General features: G+C 44.1%; 1 protein-coding gene across 6 annotated transcripts in view; it reads left to right on the top strand.

The window, feature by feature from the left end:
* Fnip2 (folliculin interacting protein 2) overlaps window positions 1-20,087 on the top strand; it is a 107,321-nt gene that overhangs the window by 62,425 nt on the left and 24,809 nt on the right. For all 6 annotated transcript variants that reach the window (XM_051157322.1, XM_051157320.1, XM_051157321.1 and 3 more), the window contains 5 exons: window positions 6,827-6,956; window positions 12,084-12,285; window positions 12,686-12,774; window positions 16,127-16,273; window positions 16,380-16,549. In XM_051157322.1, the coding sequence (XP_051013279.1) occupies window positions 6,827-6,956; window positions 12,084-12,285; window positions 12,686-12,774; window positions 16,127-16,273; window positions 16,380-16,549 (738 nt within the window). The remainder of the gene's footprint in view (window positions 1-6,826; window positions 6,957-12,083; window positions 12,286-12,685; window positions 12,775-16,126; window positions 16,274-16,379; window positions 16,550-20,087) is intronic.

Raw genomic sequence — 20,087 nt, 5'->3', positions numbered from 1 at the left:
AGCAGGAAGGATCCATCATTGGGATGGGAGTGTGGCTGATCCGCTCTGCTGGGTTCCCCAAAGTGCTTAGTTTCTCTCCTGATGCAGCCTGTTTCTACTTATGGACATTTTTTTTGGTCCAAAAAAGAGATTGAAATTTTGAGGAAACTGACATCAGCAGAAACATCAGTAGGATGAAGTTTGGAGTTTCCTAGTTCGTTTGCAAATGTTTGATGTTCCTTGGATTTTAAATTTCTTCGGTAACTGCTTCTCCTTGTTTTTTTGAGAGGCAGGCAACTGAGGGTCCGTGTTCAGATTAAATTCATGAATTGGTGGCAGCTAGATCCAGCAGTTTTCTCAAAGCCCATAAAAGGAGCTTGTGGCTAACAAATGGGAGTTTTGAGAGTTGGAGAAGACTTTCTTTGGGGGTTTGAGGATCTTTACTTTTAGCTTGTGCGTTGGGACACAGTACATTTTGGGGTGTGTATTTGGACCTTTTTGTTTTGTTTTGATTTTTGAGGCAAAGGTCTCTCTACATAGTCCTGGCTATTACGGAGTTCACTATGTAGACTAGACTTGCCTTGAACTCACAGGGATCCACCAGCCTTCATGCACCACCATTCCTGGCTCTTCAGATGTTTTCCCTCATACCTTCTTTGCTTTTGATAATCATGATGGTTTTTAGTGTTGGTTCTACTATTTGAATATGCCTGATGGGGTCCTCATGATTAAGCTGTGGTTGTGGGTTTGAGTTGGATAACCACAAAAGTAACACAACGGACCGTCCCTGCTCACGTGGTGTCAAGAGTATCAGCTAGCAGTATGATTCAGGAGTAGTTACTGGCCTTGCTTAACAATGAGGTTGTATTAGCTGGATTTCCTCACTATGAAGCTGATGCCCCGTAACATATGTATACATTCTTTACTCCTCACCTGACATGTGCCCCCTCCCCTTCAGGGGCAAGAGTCTGCATGGGCATTGTGTCTTTTTTTTTTTTTTTTAATAATTTATCAACTTAAACTTTCTAACTATTTCAAGGACATTCATTTTTCACTTCGGATCATAACCCAATAGTACTGATGTTTGCCTAAGTTGCCTGGGAGCACCTGTGACACCAGTGACCATCTTTTCATACATCGGGGGCAGCAGGAGACGTGAGCTCTGACACCCCCGTTCTGAAACTGAGGACTCCCGAGTTGTCTGGTGTCTGCTGTCCCAGCCCTAGAGTTGGAACTTTCATGGCTCCCTAGACTGTCTCTGGAGGGCAACATGGCTCTTTTGTGGATATTCTGGAAATGTCTACTCTGTTTCTATACAAAGTAAATGTTAATTTAGAAAATTATTTTTGAAAACGGGGTCTCGTTAATTTGTTGATCTAGTTGCCCTTTAACTCACTCTATAGCCCAGTCAGGCCTTGAATTTATGATACTCTTGCCTTAGTCTTGCTCAGGTTATAGGCCCATGACATCACACCTAGCAAAAAGATACTTTTGTTGTTGTTTGTCTTGGAGACAGGGTTTTAAGAGTTGATTGCAATTAGAAATTTTCAAGTAAGGGGGCTAGAGAGATGGCTTGGTCTATCAAGTGCTTAATGCATAAGCATTGTGAACCTGAGTTCGGCTCTCCATAGTCCACATGAGATCCATACATGTTGACTCTCATCTAGAATCTCAGGGTTCCTTGATGAGCTAGTCAGTGGAGACAGGAGGATCCTCAGACACTTGTGAGTCAGCTGGCCTGGCATACACAGTGGTAAATACACGAGACCCTGGCTCAAACTCTATGGCAAATAAGGACTGACAAACCCTACGACTTCCACATGTGCTGTGCACAACACACACACACACACACACACACAATTTCAAGAAAGGCCTTGGAGAGAAGACGACACTGGCTGCAGGCTTAGAGGAAGTAGCATTTGTAGGACTTGTCAACTAATGGCACATGGGTTACAAGGAGGGGCGTGGGACCATGCACAGCTCTCTGGTTCCTGTCCTGAGAAACAAGCAGGGAAAGATATCATTAGCCATGTAGGGAAAGCATGAGGCTGTTGAGGGAGACAGAAGTGTGGGGGGCGGAGCGTGGGGGTGTGGCAGGATTATTTTGTTTTTTACTAGAACTGTCTCCAAATTCTCCAATTGGGAACCATCTGGTGTATTTAAAACAAGAAGTTGGCTTGACAGGGCTGGGTCAGAGCGTGTGAAATCTGGAAGTCTTGAGTACACATGTAGTGAGCAGTGTAAGACTTGCAGGCTGGGCTTGCGACCAGTCTCTTCAGGCCCGTTTAGTTGTAGCCTCTCTTCCTCCTCAAAGCTTTCAAATTTAGCCAGAAAGAAAACTTTCCCATCCTCACTGTAACTGGGTTTCCCTGTCCTTAAAGCACCCAGGAGGAGGACAGCTGTTCCCTCGTTTCTGCTGGAATGTGTGCAAATAAACCTTCAGTGTAAGAGCAGACATTACAGAGTGCTCAGAGAAAACTGGCTGCAGCTTTCCTGCAGAAGCAGGATGCACTCGCTCTGGACCCTTGGTGTTAATTTCAATGAATGACCTCACATGCATATTGCAAAAGAAAAAGGAGGGTTTTCTTCAGGGAGCAGAGTTGGCTTCTCAAGCTGGCCAGATGGCTTGCCAGAAGAGGGAGGAGACACTGACTAGGGATTAGTGGCAAGCTGGGCTAAGTGCTCCTATGTAGGGTTAGGCCCTCCCATTAGCACCAAAGCTAGTCTGCTCTTCCAGGTAAGGAATAGGAGGGGACAGGAGGTGGGAGTGAGAAATGAGGGGACAGTGAGGTGGGTGAGGAGCAGGAAGGGACAGAAGGTGGGGCTAAGGCTTTAAGGCTGTCAGCGGCCAAGCATCCAACTGTATAGTCAGTATGGTTACTACATGGCTGCCCTTTGTTTGCCTAAGCCTTCACCCACTTAGCCAGTCAGCACACAGAAGAGCTGAGCTGGGCTGGAGGGCCGCGCTTCTTTTTGGTAGTTGGGTATTTATAGTGCTACGGATGGAGCCTAGGGCCTTGCACATGGTCCTCTATCAATCTGCACCCCAGCCCTTTGCACTGTGGGTAATGTCCCCTTTAGGGAGAGGCCATGTCTGTCTCTGTCTCTGTCTGTCTGTCTGTCTGTCTGTCTGTCTCTCTCTCTCTCTCTCTCTCTCTCTCTCTCTCACACACACACACACACACACACACAGAGGAAGGCTTGAGTTGCAGCCTATCTTGAGTCGTGACTGTACAACCTGGGATCCTATTGAGCATGAGAGGAGGGACAGCTTCTGCAGGGCTGTGGTCATCTTCCACACTTCCCTGTCTTCCTGGACAGGCTTTCCTTGGCCCCCACGTGTCTTCTGTGGTGTGTGATGATCATAACGTGATGAGTATCTTTGGTTTAGTCTTTCAGCTACTGTGTCTGGCAGTGTTGTTTCTGGTCATTCCTTGGCCTTGCTGTACCTCTGTGTCATGTGAGAACAGCAGTCTCTACAGTAGCTTTGACGTAACTGTTTAAACTTCTCCTAGTTCAAGTCAAGCGTTTGATATTGGAACATTCAGCTATTTATTTATTTACTTATTTATTGATGGGTGCTAAGGATTAAACCTCAGGTCCTCACACATCTAGTGCAGCTACTACTGAGTCATCTCCCAAACCTAAGGTTCGGCCCCCTCCTCTTATCTCCTCCCCTCCCCCTCCCTTACCACCCTTCCTCCCCCTTTGGCTTTAGCGTAAGGCAAGTGGGGAGGGAGAGCCTTAAAACCTTTTTCTTTAGGTGGGGGTTTCGTGTTTGTAGTTTTTCTCAGGTCTCTCATTTTCCTAGGGCTCATGGAATAGGCTAACGTAGCTGGTCGTCAATCCCCAGAGACCTGCTTGTGTACACTTCCCTGTGATGAAATTGAGGCTACTTCATGGCCTTTTACATTGGGGAGGTGGGGGTGCAGGCTGGAAATAGAGCTCAGGTCTTCATACTTGTGTTAGGGTGAGAAGCACTTTACCAATTGAGCTATCCCCCACCCCTTAGCTTTTCCCTTTGTAATCTTGTGTCTTAGATCCTTGTTGTGCTTAATTTACCAGTGTGGCCTAATAATGTTTATTATTAGGCCTATTATTATTATTATGGCATCATTTTCTAACCCGCTAGCAATCAATCAAGACACAGACACCTGTTATATTCTAAAATAGCAGATATTAATCCCCTAAATGACTTCCCATAGTGGGGCAGGTATGGAATCCCTTCCCCAATACCATGCCATCTGCTTCTAATAATTTCTATCAGAGCAACCTCCAACAGATCCTTGTTTGAGAAAAAATAGAATTTAAAAAGGAATATAAGTAGCAATGGAAACTATAAGGGATTTAGAAATATCAGGAAAAGCTGTAAAACCTCAGGTTGAGTGAGAGCAAGTCATATGAGTCAATCCATAAACCCAGTATAATTTGAGTTATTGATTGAATTATTGAGCCAGACTCAATCAGCTTTATCTATCTGGAAGCTGAAGAAGGGACCAGCTTTAGACTATGTACAGCTCTCTAAGGGACTCTTCATTCTTAGAGTCCGGACTGTGGATAATAGATACGCAGTGGTTGAAGAACTTTGTTAGTGGCAACAGGGACAGACACAGCTCCACACTGTAACCCATATCAGCCTGAGTGAGGAGTTCGCATAATCCTTTTCAGGGATCTTGACTCAGGCAAGCCCAGAATGTGTGGCTTCAACACTGAAGAGTTACAGAGCAAACCAGTATGAAGCAAGAGATGGGGCTTCATAAAAGACATCTTCAGTAGAGATTTTAAGTACAGGGTTAGAAGAAAGGAGCACAAGAGGAAAGTGACCTTCTCAGGGAAGTCTCAGGTGAATGTTTTAGCCATAGCTGCAGGTGGTATTTTGATAGCTATCAGGTCACATCTCTTTCTGACAAGGGAGATCGCAGGATGGTTCCAGAGATACTGCAGTAAAATTATAATCTAATGAGGTAGCCAGGGTTGCACAAGGAGGTTGGACATAATCCTTTCGCCATCAAGGAACTCTGTGGTGAGATTATAAAATTACAGGTTTTCCACTGGGAAAGGAGAAAGTCAGTAAGCAAATCAAAGTTGTGGTTTGGCGATTTGTTGTTGTTTTCCCCTTTGAAATAGTGTCTACATATCCCTCACTGCCCTCTAATTTGCTATTTGGACCAGGCTGGCCTCAAACTCACAGAGATCTGCCAGCCTTTGTCTCCTAAGTGCTGGGAATGTTAAAACTTACATAGCGCTTTTGAAGACTTTCTTGTTTTACCAGTGATATTAGGGAAGTTTTGTGCTGCTAAACTGTATCTGTCGTCCTCTTTTTGTCCTTAACTTCAAGTCAGGTAGGCCGTGAACTCCTCTCTGTAGTAGTCCTGCCTCCTAAATAGCTGGAGTTACAGGTCCATGACACCAAGTACAGCTTAGGGACCTTCTAAAGTCTTAAAGTCACTTTGATTTAGGAGCTAACTTGTATTGCCTATAACTTTGTTTATTAAATTAATTTTCTGTATTTGAAAATGAGGTTCAGAGATTGGCCATAGTGATACATGCCTTTAATTCCAGTATTAGGGAGGCAGAGACAGATGGACCTCTGTGAGTTTGAGGCCAGCATGGTCTACAGGACACCCAGGGCTACACAGATCTTATCTCAAAAAAGCAAAGCAAACAAAAAGAATAAAAAAGAGGAGACAGAGGATCTCATGTGCATGAATTGGTTACTTCCTAAGTTTTACCTCCAAGTAGAGAGTGAACAAATAGGCCAAAGGAAGAAATCTATGTAAGCAAGCTTCGGAATGTGATGTTAGGTTACATGCGTACACCGTGTTCCTAGGAGTCTGCAGTGTGCACTCCAAGGGAAGGAGCGACAGTGCACAGCAAAACCTGACCATGTGCTGACGATGTGCACTGACCTGCAGGTTGTGGGTTAGGAGTCCCTGGGACTAAGAACAGAAGGTGGCTAGGCAGAATGGTGGTGTGCTTCTGTAATCCCAGCACTGGGGAGGTTGAGGCAGGGGGACTGGGAGCTTTAGATTGCATCAACATCTACCGTGTCAAAAACTCATGTGCCTCCCCCCTTTATCTACAGAAATTTCTGCAAGAGAGAAATTTTAGTCTCTCCCCTGCTGGGTATGATTGGTAGAATCCAAAAAGTAAGAGAGACAGCGGGGGGAGTGGGAGTGTGTGTGTGTGTGTGTGTGTGTGTGTGTGTGTGTGTGTGTGTGTGTGTGGTATTGAAATACACATTACATAAAATTTGCCATCTTATACTCTTTCTGGTGGTTGGGGTTAGGGAGGCTGTATAACTCAGGCCAGCCCTGGGACTTGGAACTACATAGCTTAGTTGGCCTAGTACTCAAAATCCCCCTGCCTCTGCATCTTCAGTACTGTATCACCATGCCTGGTATATTATCTATCTATCTATCTATCTATCTATCTATCTATCTATCTATCTATCTATCATCTGTTCATTCATTCGTTTGTGGGGGGTGAGTGAACATGTGTGTGCAGATTTTTAGGCATGTGCAGCTTGAGTGTGTGCCAGTAGTCAACCTTGGTTTCACTTGCTTTCTTAGGTAAGGTCTCTTCCTAGGAGGTGGACTTTTCTTATTTGGCTAGGGTGGCTGGCCAGTGAACCCCAGGGGTTCTCCTGTCTCTTCCTCCCCAGTGCCAGAGTTACATGTGGATACTAGCAAGCTTAGGTTTTTCTGTGGATTCTGAGCATCCCCCAATGGAATTTATTGTAAATGTATAGCACAGTGTTATTGAACACATCAGTAATGTGCATTATAGCGTGTGCATTGTAAGGACTCAAACTGGACTTTCAGATTTGAAATCTCCTCCCTTGCAGCTTCGCTGAGCAGCCTTTTGATCACACCCTTCCCATCTCCGAGCTCCTCTACATCCTCTTCTAGCAGCTACCAGCGCCGCTGGCTTAGAAGTCAGACAACCAGTTTGGAAAATGGCATCTTTCCAAGGAGGTGAGTTACATGTTTCCTCTGGCTAAGGAAAGTGCTAGTGTAAACAGCCTACGGAACTGCCTGTTGTCAGGGGCTGACAACCTGAAGCTCTGTGATTAGCTCCAGCTTAGCCTGAAAGTTTGCATGTTAAATTGTTTGGAGATAGCAAATTAAAACTAAGGCAAGCTTGGCCTGGGATACAGTATAGCCCAGATGGCACTGACTCACCATCCTTTGCGTCTGCCTCCTAAGTGACAGGACTGTGAGTATGTTGACATTGTACCCAGCTGAAAACGCATCCTTTTAATTTAGAAGGTACTGGAAATGCCTGGATAGCTGTGCAGTGTACATGCTAGATTTGGTGGTAACTTAAAGCAAATATAATCTCTAAGTCCAATTCCTTACAGATCTAGCTCTAAAAGTAATAAAGGGTAAATAATAATAGAGTAATAAAGGCCCTCATCAGGCATGTGCTAGAGCATATTAACTAGGTTCTCAGGGCTTTTCATGTGCATTAGGATAATAACAGGTTCTGTCTTGCTGTTGTTAGAAAGGTAAAATAGATTAGCAAGTCAAGTGTTCAGACGGGTTTTAGTATATGGCCAAGAAAATATGACGAATAAGACATTGGTGGTGGTGTGGTGTGGGGTGTGTGTGTGTGTGTGTGTGTGTGTGTGTGTGTGTACGTGTACATATTTATATTCATTCATTAATTCATTCCCAGCACAAAAGAAATCGACTTAGGGCAAGCTTGTGTCCAAGGGCAGCCTGGGCTACACACAGACAGACCCTGTCTCAAGAAACAGAACTTGGGCTTTCAAGATGGCCTCTATATAGCCATGGCAGTCCTGGAAGTCACTCTGTAGACCAGGCTGGCCTTGGACTTAACAGATCCACTTGCCTCTGCCTCCTGAGTGCTGTGGGATTAAAGGTGTGCACCACCATGTCCAGCATTTTTTTTTTTAAATTGCAGATAAAACACTGACCAGTGTGACTTTATTTATGCTATTATTACTCTCATTATTGGTATCATTATATGCACCTGTCAGCTTCTTGCCACTTCCACCTTCACTGCCATTCTGCAGCCTCTGCGGTGGGCTATCCCTGGAAGCTTTTATTTGCTACAAAATGCTTTTTCATTCCTTCAGATTTATGTCTGAAGCTGTCTGTAGCGTTTCTAGATGTATACCTCTAAAATCCAGAAAACAGGTGGAATGGAGACCTGACACTGGGAGCTGTGAATTGTTCCTGAGCCTCTACCTACATAAGTATCTTCAGAAAGTCTGGTCACATAGTCAGGTCTGGCTACATAATTTATGGGATCAGTACAAAGAGAAAGAGCCACACTCATATGGCAAGAAGAATGGTAGTAAAGGTACTAACAAAACTTGTGTTTAAAAAAGTCTTACTTAAAATGTAATGGTAGTATATAGATAACAACATAAAATTATAAATTCTAAAAATGACAGTTTTATGGCCTGATTTAGTATGGTACAAAACAGAATCATGATGCACTTTAAGACTTATTTTTCTAAGTATTGATGTCTCACTCTGCTATTGTGACTAACTCAGAAGAGGAAACGGTTGATTAGTGGCTTGTATAACTCGGGCTGTTTTGGAGGAACATGCAGTAGCCTCCCTCAGCTGTTGATTACTGCCTTGCAGGCTGCAAAGTGAGTTTCCATCCATTCCCATTCTCTGCTCTGGGGCTCACACTGGGAGCCTAGAGTGCTGGGTTCCAGGGACACGCCACCACTCTTGGCTGAATGGTAGCTTCCTATGCTAGAACATTAACAGTGACATCCAAAGCTTCTGGCTTTGGAAAGAAGTCCACAGTAACTTAAAACATCTTTCCTGACATACGTAGTGGTGTACGACTTCAATTCTAACTCTTGGAGGGGCAGAGACAGGTAGATTCCTATGCATTTTCGGCCAGCCTGTGTGGTATATGTAGCAAATTTCAAACCAGCCAGAGCCACATGTTGAGGCCATATTTCACTTAAAGCCAGTAAAATTTAATTTTAAGATAAATAAATAGATCATTCTTCCTAAGATTGTTAGGAATGATATAGTCCTTAAGGCTGGCCTTACTCTCACTTCAGGCCACCTTTTGTGCTAAGTGGTAGGCTTGGTATTGGGCTCCTACGTTGAGTGTGTTGTGCATCCTGCAGCTAGTAATACCTCTGCTGCCTCCCTTAGGAGGAAAACACCAAATCCCAAAGAAGCCAGACATGGAGACATGCCCCTTGGAAGCCTTTTGGTTATTAAATTGAACAAAGTTGCCATTGGGATGTTCTTAGACCCATCATATTATCTGTTTCATAGTTCAATGTAAGATCAGATCTGACCTCAACAATTATACTAAGCAGCCCTGTCATCAATTATAGTTTCTCCATATGTACTAAAATGGTGACAGGTTTTACTTTAAGTGATTATGATTTTGAGGTACTTCCAAATATCAGTGTATTCTTAAGTGTAACAAAATACAATTTGATTTTTTCCTTTTCTTTCTTTCTTTCTTTCTTTCTTTCTTTCTTTCTTTCTTTCTTTTCTTTCTTTCTTTCTTTTCTTTTCTTTCTTTTCTTCTTTCTTTCTTTCTTTCTTTCTTTTTTTTTTTTTTTAGATAGTGTCCAGCTCTGTAGCCCTCAATAGCCCTTGAACTTTTAGTCCTCCTGCCTTGCTCCCATAGGCCAGGGTTAAAAGTCTGAACCACCATGCCTCCTTTATTTGATTTCTCTATGGAAAAGACTGAAGTGTGCAACCATGGTCGGTTTTTGTTTGTTTCAGGTGTGTGTGTGTGTGTGTGTGTGTCTGTGTCTGTGTGCTGCAACATGATCTCGAGGTGGCAGTTCAGGCAGGTCACTGCTGATATCCAAGAGCCTTGATTGGCAAAGGCGATTCCTGGGTAATCGCTCTAACATGGGCCTCAGAGAGCTTTCTGTTTTCCAGGCAAGCACTGACTACTTCGGTTTCTGTACTTACAAAAATGGCTTTTGCAGCTTACCTAGAAACCTGGAAAGAGTATGAAAAAGTATCTTGCAGTATACTCGACCTCTTTGAAGCATCCCCAAGCATCCTTTGTTGTAGAATAATAAAAGATAATTAGGATGCCCTGTGACCTGATTTGTTCCGGTGTGGATAGTTGGTCCAGGACTGCAGACTGCAGCCCAGCGGCTCTAAGTGTTAGTAGAGCTATGTGGTCAAGACAGTCAGACCTAGTCTCTGTCAGCTAGGAAAGTTTTACAGCAGTTCAGCAGGTGGCACTCTCTGCTATGCTAAAACTGGTAGCAGAGTTGACCATTGTTTAGAGGCTAGAGATGGAGATGAATGAAATAGAGCCTAGTGGTGATCACAGCTTGAATGTAAAAGGCGTCTGTGGCTTGAGGCGGAAGGGAGTGATGTGAGTGCTTTACTTTTGATAAAGAACAGAAAGAACATTCAGCCAAGAGTCCCATTTTACACTATAGCTCAGAAGAATATTTTGTTCCTATTTTTTTTCTTTTTGAAACGAGGTCTCAGTTTCCTAGCTTGTCCTTGAAGTTGAGTTCAAACCTACCTCCTCTGCCTCTTCCTGAGTGGTGGGACTACAGATGCTCACCACCACAGCTGGCTAGGATTTCTATATGTAAAAGAGAAATAGTAAACAGAAGCAAGCTCTTAATACAGGGACATTGCAGCAAAGAGTAGGAACCTTTTTAAATATAAAAAGGTTGCCTCCTGTGCAAAATTTTGTGACAGAGTGATTCTCAAGGCCTTTTCTGGTCATTGGGATCTGCTGATTTCTTAGAGAAAAGAGTTGGTGGTGTGTGACACCTGCAGATCAGGAGCTGCCTGTCACTCACACCCTCAAACCAGATCTTGAGGGATGTTAAGGAAAGCAGAATGGTATACCTCACAGCCTAGAGCAAGGTGCTCCCCTCCTTTCTTTTATACATAGCTTTCCTAACCCTGCAGCTTCAGATGTGAGCACATTGGTAAAAATCCAGGTATGGCTTGAAACATACAGGATACTATAGACTTTGAATAGAGCTTTAAAAATGGTATAGTTGGTGAAAAGACTATGTGCTGCTGTGTGGCAGGCTAGTTACACTCATGTGCACTATACCCTGGCCCTTAGTTTGGTGTAGAACAAAGCAGATTCTTTTATCTTCACTCTTGCCGTTAGTAGCTGTGTAGTAACTCTTCTTGCTTCCTCACAGCATTTAAGTAAGAGTCAGGGTTAAACCATAATTGTATTATCCCAAAGACAAATTGGATATATAGTGAGAGCGTATTGGCTCTGGTTGTTTTATTACAGAAGCGGAGTCTCTCAAAAGGATCATAGCTTCTTTGAGAACTTGCCTATAATAGCAGAAGAGAGTTGAGCCTTTCTTCTGCTTAACAGATTTCCCAGCGTGCTCAGTCAGTTTATCGCATGGCTTCATCAGGGCATTTAGAGGAGTAACTTTATCCGTTGGCTCTAATAGCCTTGGGAAAGGTGCCAGGGAGTGCTGAAGTGAGGTGTCTGTGTAAACTGAACACTCCACAGGGCCCATCTTCTCAGCCGCCTGTCAGTTATCTGTCAACAAAAAACAAGGGCCTGCTTCATTTGTTTGTTTGTTTTACAGTCTAGGGTCAGAGGACACCTTTGAGGAGTCAGTTCTTACCTCCTTCCTTGCTGAGGCAGGGTTTCTCTTGGTTTTCCTGTGGGTCATATTCTAGGCTAGCAGGCTTGTGAGTGTCCCACCAGCAATTCCTCTGTCCCTGCCTCTCACCTTACAGTGGGAATGCTGGGATTGCAGGTGCATGCTGCCACATCCAGCCTTTTCTGGGATGGAAGTCGGGTGCCCAGGCTTGCACAGCAAGAGCTTTTACCCGCTGAGCATCTCTCTAGCTGGAGCCTGTGTTGTGATTGAACTGGTGCCTCTCACTCCTAAATATAATCAAAAGGGTGAGACTCAAATATTTACCTTTGGGCTTTTTTATGTGTGGGTAAGTGGAGCTTCATGATAAAGGACGGAGAAGAGAACGAGTTTGAGGTAGACAAAAGACAGGCCGAGTTCTCAGTATTCTGCACTAGCTTCTTTATTGTCGTCCCATGGCGAGACAGGAGACAGATTACCTCTGGCGATGTGGCATGGCCACATTTCCAACTTCCTTTCCCGCCAGGTCAACTGATGAGACGTTTAGCTTGGCTGAAGAAACCTGTAGCTCTAATCCAGCCATCGTGAGAAGGAAGAAGATCGCCATCAGCATCATCTTTTCCTTGTGTGAGAGAGAGGCAGCACAGCGGAACTTCCAGGACTTCTTTTTCTCCCATTTCCCCCTGTTTGAATCTCACATGAACAGGCTAAAGAGTGCAATTGAGAAGGTAAGGGACAGGGGTGCAGCTCAGTGCTCAAGCCCTTACACAGCAGGCGCGAGGCCCTGGGATCCATTCCAAGCAAACACTTAAATAAGAAAATGAAAGGTAATACGATTGCAGCCTACTGCCAAATAGGAGAGAGATGGCACATCTCTTTATGTGTCAGATGGCCCGCATAAGGAAGTAAGAACCTGCCCGGAACAATGATCCTTAGCGTTTGTAAGGCTAGAGACCAGACACTGGTGGCTGTAGGGAAGGAAGTTAATGCTTTTTGATGAGGCAAAGGGGCATTACCGTGAGCATGTTAAGTGTATTATAACGTCATGGTTCGTTAGCGAGCCCCAGCACATCAGTTAGGAGGGAATTTCTTCCTGGAGAGTAATTTGGCTCACTCTCTTCCATGAAGGCCATGATCTCCTGTAGGAAGATCGCAGAATCAAGTCTCCGAGTCCAGTTTTATGTGAGCCGTCTGATGGAAGCACTGGGAGAATTCAGGTAACGTTCAAGGTTTGAAAATCCAGCGGGATGTTATGAGCAGTAATATGACCGACCAGCTGCCATGGGGCTCTCTCTTAGAAGATTGGCAGTTTTCAGTCATCTTAGCTAGTGCCCTACCCATGAGAACAGGTTAAGGAAAGCCAGACATTTGACTAATCAGCACTGTGCCTGACACTTCTTAATGGGGTTAGTTTTTTGTTTGTTGCGTCATGAGGGCTGGGGGCTGTTGTTCTGTTTTGTTTGTTTTGGTTTGGTTTTGTGTGTGTGTGTGTGTGTGATTATTTTGAAATGGGTCTTACTATGTGGTCCCGGCTGGCCTGGAACTGCCTGTTAGACTGAGCTGGCTTCAAACTCATAGAGAGCCACCTGCCTCTTCCTCCTGAGTGCTGGGATTGTGGTGTGCACTGCTAATCCTGGTTTAATTGGATTGTTTTATCAGAATGAACCGAAAACTGATTGTAAAGGTTTCTTATCAGCAGTCTCATGGTGTTATGTCTATCGTCCCATGAACTCCAAAAGCAAAGCCTCTTTACCTTTTCTACAGATGCCACTTGGGTGTAAGAGTACTGCTCATGCCTTAGAGTGCATGGAGAAAATGTGCGCGAGCAGTGGAGACCTAGCTCTCAATTGCTAGGGCACATCTAGTGCACATGTAGTGCCTGTGGTACATGTCCTGGTCTGGACAGTGAGTTGTCTGATCCCCCTTCTCTGACTCTGTAAGCAGTTTCTAGCTCATCTCAGACTCACCAGTTGTCCCTGGACACAGCGGTTTTCTGTACTCCTTGCCCCTAGAGTGGGGGAGCAATGTGGTCTACTCCAGGGAGCAGATGAGGTTTTTCTCCCACTGTGCTCATTCGGGTGTCTCAGAGCCAGCGTGTAAACAGGGAATCTTACTGCAAAGCAGTCATGAGTAACTGAGCCAAATAGCTGGGGGGTAACAAAACAAAAAACAGTTCCTAGAATGTTAGAACCCTCTTTGCTGGTGAGCTCAATGAAGCAAAATCATCACCATTTCTGAACTCTAGCTGTAGATAAAGAACTGTCTAGATTGTTTCATTTGAGAAATGCCGTGAAGGTGGTGGGTGAGCTGTACCCTCAGAGGGCAGCCCTGCATTGGCACGTGTTCTGCCGTGCTCGCACTCAAAGCTGGCTTGTGCTTGAGCATCCAGATGCTAATCTAATCAAATGCTAATCTTCCAGGGCTGAAAACATGAAAATAAAAAACAGAGATTGTATACGTAGAAGAATTTTACACTTATTTTGACAGTGAGCCCTTCCAGAAACAGAGAAAATAATGTACTAACATTTAGAGACATGAATCTTCACTGGCTTTTTGCTTTGTTTGGTTGTTTTTGAGACATGTTCTCACTATATAGCTCTGGCTGTATTAGAATTCACTATGTAGACGGCTTGGCCTTGAACTCATAGAGTTGCCTCTGCCTCCCTCCCCCTTGCGCCTCCCCCTCCCTATCCCCCTCCCCTTCCCAAATGCTGGGATTGAAAGTGTGTGCCACTGTGCCCAGCTGAGACTTGAATTTTGTAAGTAAATTCTAGACTTTGCTACTTTAATCATCTTCACTGCTGCTTTTTTAAAAGATATGTTTTAAACTGAAATAGAATTATATCATTTTTGCCCCTCCCAGCTACTTTCCTTAAAGCCCCTCCCATATTTCCCCACCTCTACACTCTTAAGTCGATAGACTGTTACTGTTACGTACATATATATATGTAGGTATATGCACAAGCGTGTAAATACAGCCTGTTGAGTTTGTTTTCAGGGATGAACTCTGCACTGGACAATAAGGAGGCTAATTCTCTTTCTCCCGGAAGTTATTAGTTGCCTGTAGTTCTTAGTTTAGGGTGGGACCCCAAGAAATTCTTTTCTCTTCAGTGTTAATATGTCCATATATTTTGCCATTTGTCTGATCTTGGTTATGCAGCCATTTCTAGAAGAGACTTGCACTCTTTCCCCTTAGGAAATGTTTCGTCATGTTCCCAGACCCACAGGTAGAGAGCTGTGATGTACATGCATCATGCCCAGTTGTGGAGTCACAGCTTCTTACTCAGTAAATACTATACTTCTAACTCTGAGGGTTTGTCGTTTTCTGTTTTTGCCAAGGTAGATTTGTATTCTGTCCTGATCCCCTTAGGCACACAGTCAGAGTTTGCCTGCTCCATCTTGATCTGGGAGAGATCTGTGTTGTTCATTCAGGGCTGTTTCCTTTTTACCCAGTGGAGGGCCTGAGTAAGTTTTTACTCCTTGGAAAAACCCATGTAACTTATAACAGGGCCTGCCAGGCCTGAATTCCCCTCCTCACCTTGCCATTTTATGTATATAGCCTGTGCATGTTACCAGCCCGCTAAGCTTCTGCATTAGAAGCTGGCATGTTAGTGAAGAAGAGCCATCATGTGCTGCTTTCCCATCTAAAACAATTTGGGTGTTTGATTTAGAAAGCCATCACGTTAACTAGAAGACCAGAGTTGAGTCGCCTAGCAGTCTCATTTTCAGCATAGCATGTGCTTTCTCTGCCGGCATACCTTTTTGTGCCCCCGCCCCACCTTATGTTGACAGTCTTTCTCTGTAGCTGTGGCTGCCTCACACTCACAGTGCTCCTGCTTCTGTCTCTTAAGTGCTGCTGTGCCCAGCTCTTCACCTGCATTTCTTTACCATACGAATACTCTATGCAGCTGGGACTGTAGCACAATGATAGAGCACTTGTCTTCTATGCAGAAAGACCAGGATTTGCTGTTCAGTACCACAAAAGCAAAACAAATAGCACCCAAAAATGATTGTGTGATGCCCTATAATCCTGCACAGTTCTCTGGTTTTTATGTATAGATTAAAAAGTAAATTTAAAAAATGATTATAAATTCTGAAAAAAAAAGGGAGATTTAAGTTTTTTAACCCTTTATATTAATTTTTTTTTTTTTTTTTTTTTGGTGGTGCTCATGATAGGCAGGTACTGTATCACTGAGCTACATCCCCATAAGTTGTCTCTAGATGAATTTTTTTTTATGTTAGGGATGGTGTGCTTTTTCTCTTAAGGGTTTCCATGCTGCCACCTAACTTTGCCATTGTCAGTGCAGAAGTGCCTACAGAGGCACTCAGAGATAATGTGCAAATAAATGAACATAACTGTGTTCCAATTAAAACTTTATTTATAAAAAAAAAATGGTAACAATACGATTTGTGTGAGCTATAGTTTGCCAACCCGTGTTAATTTTTTTTTTTTTTTTAATTCCTTAAGTAGTACATAGATCCAAATTACAGTGTTCGGCTTTGTTCTTCGATATACTAAGATACCCAGAATAACTACTTATGACAGTTTGTCTCCTCTCTCTCCTGTAGGGGGACTATCCGGAGCTTATATTCTGTTCCAAGGATAGCTGAACCAGTATGGCTTACCATGATGTCTAACACCTTGGAAAAAAACCAGCTCTGCCAGCGCTTTCTCAAGGAATTTGTACTTCTGATTGAACAAGTCAACAAAAACCAGTAAGCATGGCCTGTGGGCCAATCCTGAGCTACTATATGTTCTGTGCAGGACATGCCTTGTCCTGTGTTTGACTAATCTGGCTATGCTTTTGTCTGTTTTTCCAAGGTTTTTTGCTGCCTTACTAACTGCGGTGTTGACCTACCACCTGGCCTGGGTACCAACTGTCATGCCTGTTGACCATCCTCCCATTAAAGCCTTCTCAGAGAAGCGTACCTCACAGTCAGTGAATATGCTGGCCAAAACACATCCGTATAATCCTCTCTGGGCACAGCTGGGTTAGTATCTAATTTGACTGTTCATACAATGTGTCTTACAAAATAGGAAAAAATATGCTGGAAATTATATCTTGTACTGGCTTTCCAACCCAGCCATTCAAGGATTGTGTCTTGCAGGAATAGGATTGGCCCACAGGATCAAATTGTCAGAGTGCTGCCCTCATCCCTTTCCCCTGCTGGTAGCTTTGTTCTGCTTTTTTGAGACAGTGTAGGTAAACTAAGTTCTCCACTTCACAGAGCTGTTCACCTTAACTACTCACTGGCCAGATAATTTTTCATGGCCAAAGTTGTAATCAGGCAGGGGAGGACTGTCCTATAACTTTCTAGGTAGTTTTCGCACTACTCCTGACTTCCATTCGCTAGATGCTAGTACAGTCCCTCTCTGCCCAAAGTTACCACCATCAAAATGCCTCTAAACATTGCCAGATTTCTCTTGGAAGAGTAAGAACTGTAGGATGGATGGACTGGCTGGGCAAAGTGGCACTCTCTACCCTTACCCCCTTTCCCATCGCGTTGTAAATCCGATGTCTGTCACTGGTCCTTGCAGTTGATGGGAGCATTATTCTTCAACCAATATGTGTAGGCATGGTGTAGGAATCTAACACTACGTGGGTGAGACTACGGCTGCCATGTCTAGATTTATGTTGGCCTCGCTCTCAGCAAGCATTAGAGTGACAAAAATATCATTACATGACATTTTGTCCCAACCGTGTGCCAGAAACAATGTTGAGTCACAGCTGCTCAGGCCTCAGTAGTCAGCTGCCTGCTGGACAAGGTTGATCCATGACCAGGTCATTTGAGAACACCCTAGTGCTTGGATAAGGGTGTACAAGGGATGTGGGCGTGAGAGTGTCATGGGGGAGAAGAATATGGGGGCTGGAGGCCAATTGCTTGGTTTGTTTCTGAAGGCAGTCACTTAGCTTTCCCGTACCTCTTCTTTTTGTGTGTTAATGGTAGAACCTGGGACCTTGTATGTGGCTAAGCAAGCACTCTGCACATGTCAGGTAGGATGGGGTCAGGACTTGTGTTTGCTGTGGCACACAGCACTAGTACCAAACGCCATTGCTCTGGATGCTGTTACTGAAGATGCACTGTGCAGCATTTATTGAGAGAGAGAAAGAGGATGATGGTGTTTCAGGGAAGGCTTACTTGAGGGACTCTCCGATCATAATTTCTAGGAAAAGCAGTGGGCTGGGGAAAAGCACTCTAGTCTAGAAAACAGTGTTTCAGTGACTGTAACAAAAGCCGGCACCACGAAACTAGCAGTGCCTTATACACATTGCTGATTGATGAGATTCTCACGACGCTGACCCGTCCGACCTGTTACGGTTGTCATTATTTTATGGCAGTAAAAACTACTTTCCTGGGGGCTGGAGAGATGGCTCAGAGGCTAAGAATACTGTCTATTCTTCCAAAGGTCCTGAGTTCAATTCCCAGCAACCATATGGTGGCTCACAACCACTTGTAATGTGATCTGGTGCCCTCTTCTGGCATGCAGGTGTAAATGCAGGTAGAGCACTGTATACATAATAATAAATAAATTAAAAAAAAAAAAAACTACTTTCCTGTCCTTGTGCCCATGAGACACAAAAGAAGATACAAGTCTCATAGGGTAAGTAATAGGTATGTTTTGAATGAATTAACCAGAGTTTGTGGGTAATAAAACCATGTTAGATTGGGAGTGACACCACGTGAGTAGTGTAATCCCAGAATTTGAGATGCTGAGGCAGGAGGATTAAGAGTTATATGGGCTACTTAACCAAGGCTTCATCTCAAAAAAAAAAAAAAAAAAAAAATTTTTTTTTTTAAATACTTGGTACAATGAACAGTTCAGAACTTGCCACCTCACTCAGGGTTGAATAGCCCGGAGAACACATGTTGTTGTTCTCATTTGGGAAAATAATTTTTGCAAAGTATGGTATTTACTGCTGGAGGGGAATAGACTGGTCATTAAAGAAGTACAGCGTGTCTTGCTGCAGAGTCGATTTTCAAGCAGTGGTAATTAAGCAGCATGCATTTAATTAGATGAATGCATTTAAACGAAGGGATGCCCCTCCTGTGGGACTGAGCTAACTGGGAACCACTGACTTCTTGTGTTCAGCGTAATAAGGTAAAAATCCCCTCTTGTGGGGCTTTCGTCATACGTCATATGCCACTGACGGTCCTCAGTTCCCTCTTCCTGAGAAGAGCCCCTCTGGGGACGGGGTGTCGATCGGCATGGATTGAGGGTGGAATGAAGCTCTGCTCAGAAACAGCATGTGACAAGTTCGAGCGAGCGAGTCTCCATTATCACAGTGGAGAAAGCGTTTCCATGATTAGTCAGAGGATGTACTTAAGTTACCATCGTTTTCTGTGTCATGGTCGGCAGGAAAATGTACGCTCTGGGGACTAAACAGCGATGCAGGGCTGATATTAATCTAGTTTCCTTAGTATTGTGAATGATCTCACCAGGTTACTGAGAGCTCATCAGGGCAGTCTGCACGTCAGCTCTCAGCCGCAGTCTCTCTCTTCGCACTCTAGGACTTGCCCCTTGGAGTGCAGTGATCCAGGGCCTTTGCCTCCATGGGCACCATGCACAAGAATTTCTACATTAGGGATTCCACCCACCAGTGGCCTGTGCGAGCCATTGGTGGGTTGGAAGGGCATTTAAACAGGAAAGTAGGTTAGAACCAGAGTCTCTGGAGTAGGGGCTTTAGGGTGTGGCGTCCCTGTGCTGGTGGTGAGTGAGTTTTCTCCTGCTCCCTCCAAGATTTGCCTTTGGCTTTTGACAGTTCAGTTACAGCGTGTCTATTTTTTATCTTTACTTGTGTTTTCCTTGGATTTCTCTACTTGGAGTTCATTTCCTTTCTTGGATGTACAGACCTATGTCACTCGTGAAGTTTAAGTTTGAGGGGGTACTTGTTACTTCCTAGAATCCCTACTGTGTGCACATTAACGTGCTTGATAGGGCCACAGACATGAGGGCTATGTTCTTCATCCTTCTCCTCCTCAGAACGAGCAACCCTGTTTAACCTGTTTTCTAAATGCGCCATCTTTGCCTTTACCGGATGAGATCTGCTCTTCATCAGAGTGTAAGGATTAAATAAATGAACATTCGTCGTAAGCATGTTGTGTCTTTTTGTATTCCAGTCACTTCTAAGGTCTCCATTGTGTACACAAGGAGACTAACTCTTCAGGAGGGTGAGAGTGAGACTTACCTGTGGGTTTCAGAGCACTGTCCTTTGTTTGCTGCAATTAGTTATTTTCTGGCAAAAAAAAAAAAAAAGAAAAGGATAATAAACACTTGTAAATTTAATCCAACAATAAGAAAATATGCATCAGCTGGGTGCAGTGGCAATCGAGGAGGCAGGTGCAGGCAGATCTCTGTGAGTTCAAGGCCAGCCTGGTCTACAAAGCTGGTCCAGGACAGCTGGGGCTACACAGAAATCTTATCAGAAAAGAAGGAAGAGAGGGAGGAAGGATGGAAGAATACATCTAGTTCCCCTCCTCCCTGTAGAAAATATTGCCCACCTTGAGTTGATGTCACCTAGTTTAAACC

Source organism: Acomys russatus, chromosome 15, assembly GCF_903995435.1.
Source record: "Acomys russatus chromosome 15, mAcoRus1.1, whole genome shotgun sequence".
Classification (NCBI taxonomy): Eukaryota; Metazoa; Chordata; class Mammalia; order Rodentia; family Muridae; genus Acomys; species Acomys russatus.
This window is presented reverse-complemented; position numbering and strand designations above follow the sequence as displayed.